The sequence below is a fragment of the Rhopalosiphum maidis genome, chromosome 1 (assembly GCF_003676215.2).
Source record: "Rhopalosiphum maidis isolate BTI-1 chromosome 1, ASM367621v3, whole genome shotgun sequence".
Lineage (NCBI taxonomy): Eukaryota > Metazoa > Arthropoda > Insecta > Hemiptera > Aphididae > Rhopalosiphum > Rhopalosiphum maidis.
Window position 1 is genome coordinate 22425208 of NC_040877.1, and position 14144 is coordinate 22439351.

Sequence of the window (14144 nt, forward strand, 5' to 3'; positions counted from 1 at the left end):
TGAATATCTGAGATTCAAAATTGGCCCTAAACCATATTTATACTCTATTTTAAAAGTTTGAGTTTATATTTGATCTATTTTGCTCAGTGGTGTAGCCACATTTTTAATGGTGGGGAGAGGGTTAGACAGTTTAGTTCTATACAATAAATATTTTCTTATGCTTTATTTAAAATATTTAAAACTTTTTACGCTAATTAGTAATATTTAGGACATCATCAGGGTCTATCATTATATTTCTGTGTATAAAAAAAAAATCAATAGGGGAAGTATGATTATAATACCCAAAACCCTTTGCTTCTGATCTCATTTATTAGACTTAAAATATAATAATGAAATATTTTTAAATTAGGTAAAACAAAATAATAAATGTACAATATAATTTAATTTTAAATATTTATATTGTTGATTTTTTAGACAATGTTTTTAATTTGTTTGTGGTATATAATATAGTATAATAGTAAAACAATAAAAAAAATAAAATATATTAATATGAAATAGAAAATAGGAAAAATATATTTCAATAAACTAAAATTATAACTAGATGAATATTACATGTTATATTCATAAATTATTACATACAGTAATTAAAAATATAGATAATTTAATATATTAACAAATAAATACATAAATACATGTTTTTTGGATGGAAATATAAACTTCAATATTTTGAACAATTAACTAACTTGCCACTGAAACAATATTGAATATAAACATATTATAAATTGAGAATAGAAAATAATTCAATAAACTTCCTAGCCGTAGGACTTGGTAATTATTACTATTATAGTAGTACTTAGTTCAGGTTCTACATTTTTACAATTACAATTTAATTAAAGGACAAATTTGGTTTAAAAAGTTAGGCTAAATTTTTATTTTGAATATTATCCTTGATTCTAATTTTAAGTAAATAGGTTAATATAAATCTTATAATTAGTAATCACAGATGACTAGATGTTCCAAGTTACAAAAATATAAAAACTTTTATTTTATTTTTTTAGTATAATAGAATATTTTTTGATACCTTTAATCCAGTACTTGTTCCCATATTAGCATTTCTACTAGATTCTTCATCACGTTTTTGTTGTTCTCGTTGCATACGTTTGACACGGTCTGGATTTTTAATACCTCGACTTTCTTGTTCTCTTAATCGTTTTTCAGCAGCAGCAGCTTGTTGCTCTCGAACAATTGCCTAAAAAGATCTTGACATATTATGTTTATAAATTAAAAATAAATATTAAAATTATTATACCAAATCTACTCTAGTTGATTCATTAGAACTGCCACAGCAACACAACAATTTGTAAATATTCCAACCCATGGTTTAGCTAAAAATGTTAATTCAATTTGTTTTGAGGTCCATTAATAATGATTTCACTTAAAATAATAAGTATAATTAAATGAAAGAATAATTATAAAATATGTAATATATATTATAACTTCAATTACCCACCCATTACCTAGGTAATATCATAGAAACATACATTTTCTTATCATTGTCATGTCGATAGGCGACAAGGTTTATAGATTATAATCTATAAACTTTGGATAGACGATAGTGCAGCGGTTCCCAAACTTTTTTAGTTCACGCCACCCTAAAAATTAAAAAAAATCAATTGCGCCTCCCATAAAAAATTAAATAACAAAATTTATAGTATTTAAATATACAAATATTTTTATTTTTATGACAATATAAGTTAACAGTAAATATTTATCATGCGGCTTGCGCCTCCCCTGCCAAAAGCTCGCGCCTCAGAGTTTGGGAACCGTTGCGATAATGTATTAACGTATTAATTAATAATTATCATAGATCATAACATAGAATATGTGATAGTGATATAAATATTAAATGATTTATAATAATGCTTTTAACTAATCAAAATAAATGTGAAAAACCATTAGTTTTTGTATTTCATAAGCGACAAAACTTCAAAAATTATTGGGTAACCACTAACTTACCAATAATAAAGTTATTTAAATCATGGCAAAAAATCACCTGTAAAAAGTATCTGAAAACGATTAGTAGTATAAAAGTTATTCAACTAGCGTAAGATAATTGGTCCAATTGGGGCTTACATTTAAATGATTCAATAACTATCAAAAACAACCAAATATGCTAAATTTAACCTATTAATACCTTAAAAAAAAAATTAGGAATACATAATAAGTAATTACGCGCTTCGTGGAGTAATAAAAAGTAATAATGCTCTTGCTCTATAGTCTACGGAATTATAATAATAATAATATTAATAATTATATCACTGAACTAAGACACGGAAAGCGTGTATTATAAAAAATATGGTCCGGATAAGAAGTCACTGCCATATGTATTCCCCGAGTCATGGCGGAGATAATGAAATGTTATGATCTCCATGAAAATTGTTAATCATGATATCATATTCATATTTCCCGCTTTACTTTAAGAGTGTTATCGTGCAAAAGGTTGTAACTACATGATGATTGCTATTTATTTTTTAGTATAATATTATTATGAATATATAAAATCTAGGCTACTATAAATAAATTGTATTCTATTTTTTATTATCAATTGAATACTATTGTTATTTACAAATATATATATTATATATATTATGATAAAAATTACCATGTACAGTATAATAATATTGTGTTTGACAACATATTAATGTGTATTTTATTGTTTAGAGTCCTTTCCTCACCCATAATCCTATGTATTTAGTTCGGTGGACACGAGCAGTTGTGAACTCACCTTAAAGCAAGGGATAGGTATATTATTATAACAAAACGAAAAAAAATGATTTTCAGCTTTCGTACATTGTATATAGTACCTACATATATTTTATTATGAAATACTGTAATGTATAGTTTAAAAAAAATCGATGTAGTTGTTTTAAATTTGTCTAAGGATAACGTACCTTATGGTAAGTAGTATATATATAGTAGAAGTATATGTAATAGTGTATAGGTAGTATACTACAGTCTATATCTGAAGAATAATTTGATAATATTGACTTTTTGGATTTTTGTTAAATGTGAAGCGCTTCTCCTTACAGTAATTTGAGAACAGATGATTAATTTGATATTGATTAATTTACATAATCAGAAGCATCAAACGTTTAGGTGGCTTAACTATTCAGTGACTTGTAATTATTAGGGCAATTCATCTAATGATGAATATTATATTGCAGTGAGCCAATCAACTAAGCGTTGAATAAGTGGAGATGTAGTCATGTCGAAGAAATGAAAATTATAAAAATATTTCAGATTTTTTTAATTAGAAAATTAGGCATTCCAAATGACAATATTCTGATGTAGGCTGGCGTGAAGGTGCTCGCGCTAATTCTGGTCATAAGAAAATTCGGTTGGATTTGAGGTTTGTTTTTAGCCTTAGAACAGTAGAACATCATAATTAATAATTATCAACTTATGTATAATAAACATGTTTGTGAGTAATAGTTGCTCATGTACAAAAATGTCATTCTATTGGTTATTTATGATTATTCCAACGTCGAACTATAAACTTATCATTTTAATTTTAAATAATGATTAATTATCATACAAAAATGCCCAGGCGAAAATCCTTAAAAAGGTTAAACTTTGGTTTAAGTCCGGCCTAGCCCGAAAAGATCTACCTGCAAATATAACTCGATTTAACCGATTTTATTTTTAAGGCCCGGCCCTTGCTGGTCTTTAGTACATACGTATTGATTGTATTATGATATACTACAGATTTCTATATTATATAGTATATTCTAGAATAGCTAGTAGAATTAAGATTATACAAAACCCGATCCGTTTATATCCGGCCACCGGCTAGCCTCATTGACTACTTTAAAATCTAGAGTCGGGTAAATGCATACTTCTGCCCCCCTTCAAATGACACCCCTGTATGAGCAAAGCCACTATTTTAGCGGCTCTATGCCACGATTGTACTAAAAATTTGACCAGCCCATAAAAAATCAAGGGTGGGGCAATTTCCCCCACCTGCTCTTCCACCCAAAAATGCCAATGGATGTAGGTACCTTAGTAAGACAGAGACAGCACGTGTGGATATAACGTCCTCTTAAGAAACAAAAGAAGTTTTTGAAGTGTTAACAAAAGATGACCCAATTGTTAATTAATTTAAAAAAATTATCGTAGAAATGTTTAATAATGTGATGGATTTAATAGAAAAAATAGAAAAAAAGATTCATAAAAATAATCAAATATACATAGACAGCAAGTTTCTCGCCGATTTATTACTAACTACACTAGCTGTCTAGACTCTAGGGTATAAGTATCTATTCCCACTTTCTTCAATCCAGTTAATGTTTTTAATAATATTTTTATTGCTTTAGCTTAATTAGTATATAACTTAGTATAACTATATAACTATAGCTACTATTATATTATTATTATTATTATTGTTTAAAAGTTTTAACTTTATTCATATTCTCACTCTCAGTCTCAGAGGTTAGTCGTAAGTCCAGTGGCACCGATCTATATATGTTATGGGGAAAAAATGCTGGTGTTAGACCCACCTACTAAAAAAATGTTAAGTAAGTTACGTTCGAATGGTACTATATTTATTTCTAACTATATACACACAAGATACTGCATAACAAACTATTTTTGATTATCACCCACCCACCCATAAATATTTCTGGAGAATTTTTCCCAGTTCATACCCGCACTACTGTTAGTACATACCAAATTTGAATATTGACAAAACTGGATATTTTAATGAAAAATAACGATTATAAGTATAGTAAGTTATCTATTTTGTTTTAAGTTACTACAAAAATATTATTTAAAGACACCAATTCGTGTATTATTATTTAACACTAACAGAGAAGTATTAAAAATATTATGTAGACTAGTTTTAAGCTGTTTATACCATTAACTTATTAACATCTGCAGAGGCGGCTCGTCAGGTGTCTTTGAGACCGCGACTCACCATAAAAATAAAGTTGTAAAGAAATAAAAAAAGTTTGAAGAAAATTGTAGAATAATTTAATATTTTTATCTATTTTGAAAATAATTATGATGGTTTTCGATATTAATATTGATTATTGATAATATTATATTTTTACATTAATAATGAGAAGACCGGTGTCATATAATAATACGGGCCAAAAATATCGATAACAACTAATTACTAATTTATGCGATGACAATGGCAGAAACTTTGAATGAGTCTCAATGTACTGAACAACATCTATACAATCTACCCCGCCCTACGCCTTGTCGTGCATATAAAATTTGTTCAAGTACACGATTGAGTCTCTCGAACGGCAGACTGCCGAATAAATTTAAATGTCTGGCTAATAATAATATTACAATATAATAATACAGTATATGATCTATGATATTAATCTATCATCTATGGCAATCATCAATCTTCACTATTCGTCGGAGACGATTGACAGTTGTAATAATTTTAATGGAGAATAAAAATAGACGTACAAATCGTTAAACCGTACTTTAATATATATAATACAATATATGGTTATAAAAATAGAACAACTATTCCGCTTATCTATGTTCTCATGACCAACAGAACGACCAATTCATACAACGAAATGTTAGAAATGCTAAAACATAATAACCCAAATTTAAACCCTTATTCTATCATAATATATTTTGAAAAAGCATTTGAAACATCATTTAACGATACATTTTCGCAAATAAAAATAAAAGGATGTTATTTTTATTTTCAACAATGCCTATGGCGGAAAATCCAAGAAAATGGTTTACAGGCGTTATACTGAAAATGTTGAGTTCTCATTACAAGTACGGCATTTGTACCAACAAATAAAGTTATTAATTATTTTGAAAAGTTAGTTATCTCAAATTATTTTGTCAACAATGAAAACAATTTATCGACGTTAGTAGACTACTTCGAGGATATTTGGATTGGCCGCTCAACAGTCAACACGTAATAGTAGACGCCCGCCTAAATTTCAAATCAGTATGTGGAAATGTTATGAGACTTTTAAAATTTCAGTTGACCCTTATTCATAATAATCATAATAAAGATTATATAATAAAATAAATATTACCGCCTCACATTGGCAACATTTGTGAATTTGTGATAACCCCAGAATTCTTATCTATCTTGTTCATGATATCATTAAGCTGGTCTTAAATTTTAAACAGCTGTTTTTCAATCGTATCGTTGTTGACCTTACCAAAATTTCTTATATCATTTCACCCGTACACCATCATTTACATCTTCCATCATCGTTTTCGCGAGATCGTGATTAATTTGTCGATTATTAGTTCAAGGCACAGGCGAAAAATTAACTACTAGCTATGTTATCCAGATTAGCTCTTCGTTCGGGTAAATATTCTTTATATAACACATTCAAATGATTTTGTTTAAAATGTGGTTTTTACAGAACTGTTCCGAGTAGCACCACTGTGTGCTAGTGCCGTACGCACCACACAAACCAAACCGGCCGTCGCTACCACCAATGAATCAATCATTGTACCAGGGTTCCCGAAACCCAATGGCCAACCTCAACCAAATCCATATGACGGACCCGAACGTGATCTTGTGAATTTTCCCAGAATGGTGAGGTTAGAAGAACCTGCCAAAACTAGGTATTTGTTCGTGCCCGAAGAGTGGTTTGAAGTATTTTACAAAAAGACTGGAGTCACAGGTAAATATATAAATTGTTTCCCTATTGGATGATGTACAATTTTTCCTATACTATTTTTCCCGTATACATTCAAACTAATTAAATAAATATTTCAAAATGTCTAATATTTTTTTTTACTTTTTATACCTGGTAGATTTATTTGCTTGTTATACTTTATGTAACTCCCTATTTTAATTGTAAATCAACTGAATAAAAAGTAACATATATAGCTTATAAAATAACTTCTTTTACTTAAGAGAATGTTACAGTTATACCCATTTATGTTTTATCTGCCTAGTAAATTTATATTATTAGCTAAGTTAGCTTAAGTAAATTTTTGAAGTATAATATTTTATATATTTAATATAAATTTATAACTTATTTTAAAATTAAAATATTATAAAAAACTGACAAGAGAACACAGATGTTTGAGAATAAGTCATTTCATTCAAATATTAAAGCTAATCATTTAAATTGATCCTATTGAATGAAAATTTGCCATGTTATACGTTTGTAAGATGAAGACAACATATCCGGGTGTGGCATTTTCAATGTATATGCTTGTGATAGATAATCTATTTTAGGAATTGAATACAATTTTTGCGGCATTCTGGCTAGCCGATAATAAATAAGTACAAAAAAAAAAAAAATGCCCATGTAGCTAACCGCTTGGCTATACAGACATACAGTAGCTAATAGGTGTTTAGTAGTTTTTTTAAATACTATAAAACTTGTGAAAAACATTCCTGTGATTAGTAGTAATTATAATATAGACAATATAGTTAATCTCTAAAGGTATTTTTAAATAATATTTAATAATTATAATAAATTTAAATTATTACCTGTTGCTAATCCATCATTATCATTAACATGTTCATAGCATTTGACTGAATGTAATTATACAAGCAAATTGATTATTATAAATCTAAATTTGATATTGATAATATGATTTTCTAAATGAAGCAAAAATTATTATTAGGATTGGTCACCACACTCGTATGTGTTGTTTTACAAAAATCTAATTTTGTTCAATAGAATCACTTTTGAGTATTTAGCTAAATATTAGAATGAAATGACCTATTATGATACGTAAAGATTATAATATTATCTTTATCTGTGTTCTCTAGTCGGCTTTTTATAGTATTTTAATTTTTAAGCAAGTTATAAGTATAAAATAATTTTTATTTAAAAATGTTCATAATACACTCAAAAATTAAAATATTGTAAAAATTCGATAAAAGAATACAGATAATTTTCTTAATTTAATAATAGATCATTTCATTCTAATATTTAAGCAAATTACACTAAATTTATTTTTGTGAATAAAAATTAGCTATGTAGTATGTTTATAAGATGGAGACAATGTATCCGAGTATGACGTCCTCTTAATGTATATTATGTATTCTGTAATAAAAGAATACATTATATTTTATAACTTATTATTTAATTAATATTTTAAATTACTTTTTATTTTATAGTTGTTTATGCAATAACTTTTAATAATTATTATAATATGTTTTGATGAAGACAAAATTTGTTTCTAGGTCCATATGTTCTTGCTGCTGGTGTTACAACTTATTTATTGAGTAAAGAAATTTGGGTAGTTGAACATGAATTCCCTTATGTATTGGCTACTGTTGGTTTGTTTTACATTGGATGGAAAAAATTTGGAACACCTTTAGCTAATTTCCTTGATAAAGAGATTGATGTATGTATTTATTGTAATTATTTATATTAAATTGTTAAAAGTTAATAACTAAATAATCTATTATTTTATTTTATTTAGGAATATGAAGCATCGTGCAATGCTAGTCGTAAAGGTGAAATTGATGGTTTAAAAGAAAACATTGAAAACCAAAAAACAGAAATATGGAGAACTGAAGCTCAACAACATGTAATTCAAGCAAAGAGGGAGAACGTAGCTATTCAGTTAGAAGCTATTTACCGTGAACGAGCTCTTCAAGCTTACAACCAAGTACTATTTTTTAGTAGTATAAAAGTATTTTAAATTATTTATAATATTTTCATTTATTTAAAGGTAAAAAGGCGTTTGGATTATCAACTGGATTTGGCTAACTTGACACGTTCTGTACAACAAAGACACATGGTTAACTGGATTATTGAAAACGTCCTTAAGTCTTTAACAAATGAACAAGAAAAGCAAAGTTTTAAAAAGTGCATGGTCGATTTACAAGCTTTAGCTGCAAAAGCATAAATGTAATATCAGTTAGTGCTAATTTTTAGAACATTGTTTAATGGTAAATAAACTTATTTGCATTCTTTAATATACTCTTTTAACAGTAGATTTCATGCTATTTATATGAGATAAGAAACAATTATTATGTATATGGTATTATTACTATTTTTACACAATACTCAAGTTAATAATGATTTATGTTCTCTAATTATTACATTCAATACAAAACAATGTACTGTTATTTAAAAAAAATAAATTCAATTTTACCATTATAGATTCAATTTGTTTATGGTATTTTTACATGTGGATATCCATAATTCATATTATTTAACTTCAAATGAATCATTTTATTCTATTAATTTAAAAAATAAATGAAATGTTTTTTTATCAGACGGTGGTAATAAAGTGTGAAAAAGTTGATAACAGATCATAGTAATCCAACCCGCAGGCCACCTGCGGCTTTTGAGGCCTTTTTTTTTAGCTGTCCTTTGAATATGCATTATAGTACCTATTTTTAATATTCAAATAGAATTATGTGATTTACAACCATACTGTTTTCTTCAATTAAAAACAAATTTATCTTCTGAAGAGGTTTGGAAACCATGTTCATGAGAAATTCTCAATATTAATTTTTCTCTTGAAATTTTGCCATTATTTGGAAGCATGTATATTTGTGAATCAATATTTTCTACTATGAATTTAATAAGGTCTAAATTAAGAAACTAATGACAATTTGTCATTAGGATTATGAACCAGATTAACTACCACTGGATGTTTGATTGATATTGAAAAATCTACTTCTGAAAAACAATGTCAAGCATCACTTTAATTACTAAAAAATAAATTTAAGTAACCTAATTATTATAAAAATGAATTGATACTAATTGAAACATACTTTGTAATGTGATAACTTGTGTATTATTTTTATATTATAATACATAATGATTATTTATAAATATACAAATTGATTAACCAACTTTAAAAGGTTAGACCATCCTGAAAAAATTATTATAAGTTACTTATTAAACGATTGAATTGTACTTATCTATGTTTACTTAAAATTAAGTAATCAAAAATAAATTTAAAATATAAATAATATTATAAATACAAATCCCTTACTTGTGTTTACTGGCCAAGCTCTTTATTTATCTATAAGAAAATCTATAAATCATATATATTTTACTCATCAACTGAATGTCACCAAAATCTACAAAACACTTCAATTAAGTTTTCCCAATCACCTAATTCTTTATATTCAACCTATCCTTTTGTTGTATCCCATAAGATGTTGAAAATGGAAATGATTCCATGACCTTCAAAGCAACTAAAATTAACCAATCAACAGTATAAGTAAAGTTCCAGAATGTTCAAATACTGAATGGTTTCTTCAATCAAATTTAAGACATAAGATGGTAGTTTACAATTATTCTTTATATAATACTTCATCAAATAAGTTCAAGGTTTCTTCTGGTGTTGCACAAGGAATGCATTTATCCCCACTACTACCATTTAACCATTTTATTAACTCAGTCTAGTAATATTCCATCTGTTTGTTTACTTTTTTTTGCTGATGATGCTAAAATCTCCCATGTATCTTACATAACTGATTGCGACGTTTTACAATCATCGTTCAATTGTCTTGTTAACTGATATTACGCTATTGGCCTTACCTGGTTTAGTGGCTTACCATAAACAGTCTAAACTTGGTTAAATGTAAATTATTTCTAGATCATGCAATCTCATCTATTATATTTACAGTGTTCACCAATACTTACCATTTTAATCGAGTCTCTGTAGTAAAGAATATTGGTATAATATATATACTCTTTCACTATACGTCATACCTTATATTGACTATACTACCACTCAGAGGCATATTTATGGGGGGCTGAGGGGGCTTCAGCCCCCCTCGAAATCTAGTAAATATTTATTATATACTATTATATGTAAATTGTAGAAGTTCAATATAATTAAAAATACTACAGCCCCTCCCAAATAATTTCTAAATACGCCCCTGATACCACTTGTAAGACTTTATGACTTCTTAATTTCTTACGTCGTCACACTAAATAATTTTAGCTTGGCACCTTGATTACCGTTTATTATGCTCTTAAACGATCAATTTTTAATTATGGCTTGATAATTTAGAATTCGTATCTTCGAATTGAAATAAACTAAGGTAGTTGAACGATTGCAGAAATTATGCCGGATGGTGACTTCCTATTAAAAATTGATCATCCCCAACATTTATATGAATCAGTCATGAAAGTGCTATCTCATCACACAATTTTTTTAAAAATATTTTATAATATATTTATTCAAATTAGTGCTATATATTACTCACATTAATCGTTAGTGCAAAAAATTATATAAAATAAATATATATATAATAATTACATTTTATAAAACGAATTCGAATTTTCGATTTATATTTTTAGCAAATCTATCTACAACTTTATCTATATCTATAGATTGTCTCCATGAATGTGCATTAGAGCGAGGTTAGGTTAGGTTATAATTATATATTGCTTTTAACATTTTTTCTAAACTGAGATCATATTATGATTTTTTTTTTTTTAATAGTTAATGATTTTATGTTATTACTGTTGTTATTTTTATATGATCATATTATGTTTGATATAATTTCAATTTAACTAAAACTTCCAAAAATATAAAAATATTAAAATTAAATATAAAATTGGGATGCTATTTCAAAATTGTTCATTGAAATGAGATTAAAAACATTTACAGTTATTGGTGTTTTACTTAAATTTATATCTATATAATTATATTATGCCTAATGTTAAAAATAAAAATATATTTAATTCATATAAAATTATTATACAACTCAGGTAAAAATATGGCCTACAGTAGTTTAAAAATTTTTAAAATACATAATATGCACTATACTTTGTTAGCATTTGAAGTTAGAATTATTATAAAATTTGTCAAAATCCCATACTTATAATAGAAACTTAATTCCGTCTCTGTTCATTCTGTTCACAATCGTTTTTTATTGTATACAATAATTCGTTGTATATAACTTATATGGTTTAGTCGTTTAGTGTAATCATTGAAAACATTAATTATAAAAACATTTTTTTTTTTTTTGAATTAATAATCTAAATCGTAAAGTTATAGTATAGTAAACATTTATTGAAATGAAATAAAGAGTTTAGAGTATAATTTTTAATTTAATATGCTGAAATAATACGTATCAATACAATGCAAATTACAAGTCAGAGGTTAAATTTTTTAGAATGGTAACTATTTTGGTCGTCTGCTAGCGTAAAATGGCTGTGGTAAAAAGAAAGTTACAAAAATTAAAACATTTAAAATTATATTAATCTGTGACAATAAGAAATCAACCAAATTAGAAATATACCATATAGAAAATCCGAGAGTCCCTATCGGAAAACCTTTTTATACTACAATACTACATGTCTACATACTAGTGTACTACGCGAAAATATAAGATAATGACTAACGAGAATTTACAATTAAATGATATCTAGTAAACTAATATAATATAATATTATAAACTGTAATAATATAAGCGTATCATATTATACATATTATATTATTATTAAATTCGCCCTCTCCTAGAGCCGCCACTGCCTCGTAAGTAGTTTTTACTGAAATCCAAAAATCTTAAAAATATATAGACATATTATTTTTTAGACATTTTAAATTTAAATATTGACAAAATTTGATATTTAAACTAAAATGATTTCCGTTATTTTGTTATTATATTATTAATAGTAAAATAAATTACTGTTTAGAATTATAAATATAGTATAAGGAATAATATCATATTTAGTAATATAAGCTGAGTATCATTGAATTCAAATTTAAAGTATCTAAGCCAGTGGTTCGGGGTTTCTAACATTTTTCATTCTATACCCCCCTTGTAAATTTACTAAAATCTCATTCCTTAAATTAAAATTTAGGCGAATTTTTGTTTTGCGAGCGGTACAAATAAATTATACAAAATAACTACATATTATACAATATACAACTAATTATTTTTATAATTTTTATCATTTAAAAAAATTATTGAATATAAAATATAAATAATATAAGTTAATTTAAGTTGAGTAATTGAGACCTTTTTACCTTTTTCTAAAACTATTATAGTGATTTCAATTTTACACATTGTACAATAACATCATTTTTTCGTAATATTCCATCATCACTATATATTCCTCCCGAGCAGACTCTAAATTCTCCCCCCCCCCGGGTTGGGAACCGCTGATCTAAGCAAATGAGTACCTATTCAAGTATGAGATGTATTTGACTCCACTGTACATCGGAGCGATAAGTAACTTACCTATCAATTGTTAAGTTTAAATTAATTTAAAATCATAAAATACACTTTATATTTTGTTGTTATTAATGTTATAATTGTATTACTGTAATTTTGATTATAAATTGTCCAACATAACTTTGGATTTTAAAATATATGTTTATTAACAAATTTAAATATCTGAGATCATGGGATATAATTTCCCCAATACGAATAACTTTGTCCCAGATGTTTGGAACCTATTTGCACTGAGATTAAATTATACTTTATACAGGTATCATTAAATATATTGGACATTGATATACTCATATTAACGTCATACATGCATCAAAATATTTTCAAATTTTGTGAAATAGGCAAATGGACAATTGTTACTCTCCTGATGGTTAACTTTCCCGGGTCTACTCTAATACGACTAATTTAATTTTAAAAATTTCGTGGGCTATTAAATTATAGTCGAAAAACAAATAAAATGAATCGAATATACATATATTTAATATATATTATAAAATAAAAATATTTAAATTTAATTTTAATGATAATATGAACATATATAGATTTCAAAAAACTTAAGGTGTCTAATATCTATTTGTTGGTCTGTATAGTCAATTATTTTTAATTTTTCTGTGATGGTTTTTTCTCGTATATATTTTATATTTTTATATTAAGTGTAATTATTTTTATATAACTATTTACTATAATTTTATAATTTTATAACAATCCTATGTATATCAATATTGAAGGTAATAAAACAATTAATATTTACGGGCACCCTTGTTTACATATTTCCTACAGATAACCATAATGTTAACCCGGGAGAATTTACCATCGGGACTCATCGGTAGAGTTTACTATTTTTAAAAATCATGAAAGTTTACCACCACCCCGTAAAATGTTAAAAATTGGCAATATTAGGTACTCCAATTAATGATTTTAGAATAAATTAAATTAAATTAAAAAAAACAAAATATTGAAGACTGAAGTCTAGAAAAATAATTATGACATAAAAAAAAAAAACATTTTTATAGACATATTTATAATA

The 14144-nt window shown here is 26.4% G+C and overlaps 2 protein-coding genes across 6 annotated transcripts; one reads left to right on the forward strand and one right to left on the reverse strand.

Moving 5' to 3' along the window:
- Positions 1-631: 631 nt before the first annotated feature.
- Positions 632-2438, reverse strand: LOC113548647. 5 transcript variants are annotated; one of them, XM_026949636.1, is made up of 5 exons: positions 1994-2126; positions 1482-1592; positions 1250-1325; positions 1022-1189; positions 632-689 (listed from the first exon to the last, which is right to left on the reverse strand). In XM_026949636.1, exons 3-5 carry the CDS (start codon positions 1316-1318, stop codon positions 675-677), a joined length of 252 nt encoding a protein of 83 aa, XP_026805437.1. In that variant the 5' UTR covers positions 1319-1325; positions 1482-1592; positions 1994-2126; the 3' UTR covers positions 632-674. The 5 variants fall into 5 exon arrangements, with proteins under 5 accessions (XP_026805437.1, XP_026805435.1, XP_026805438.1 ...); XM_026949634.1 differs by having other exon boundaries at positions 1458-1592; positions 1994-2125; XM_026949637.1 differs by lacking the exons at positions 1482-1592; positions 1994-2126 and adding an exon at positions 2173-2438.
- A 3699-nt stretch (positions 2439-6137) lies between these two features.
- On the forward strand, positions 6138-9070 carry LOC113560722 (ATP synthase subunit b, mitochondrial). Its single transcript, XM_026966769.1, has 5 exons — positions 6138-6298; positions 6357-6620; positions 8144-8307; positions 8386-8574; positions 8638-9070. Exons 1-5 carry the CDS (start codon positions 6271-6273, stop codon positions 8812-8814), a joined length of 822 nt encoding a protein of 273 aa, XP_026822570.1. The 5' UTR covers positions 6138-6270; the 3' UTR covers positions 8815-9070.
- Positions 9071-14144: the final 5074 nt, after the last annotated feature.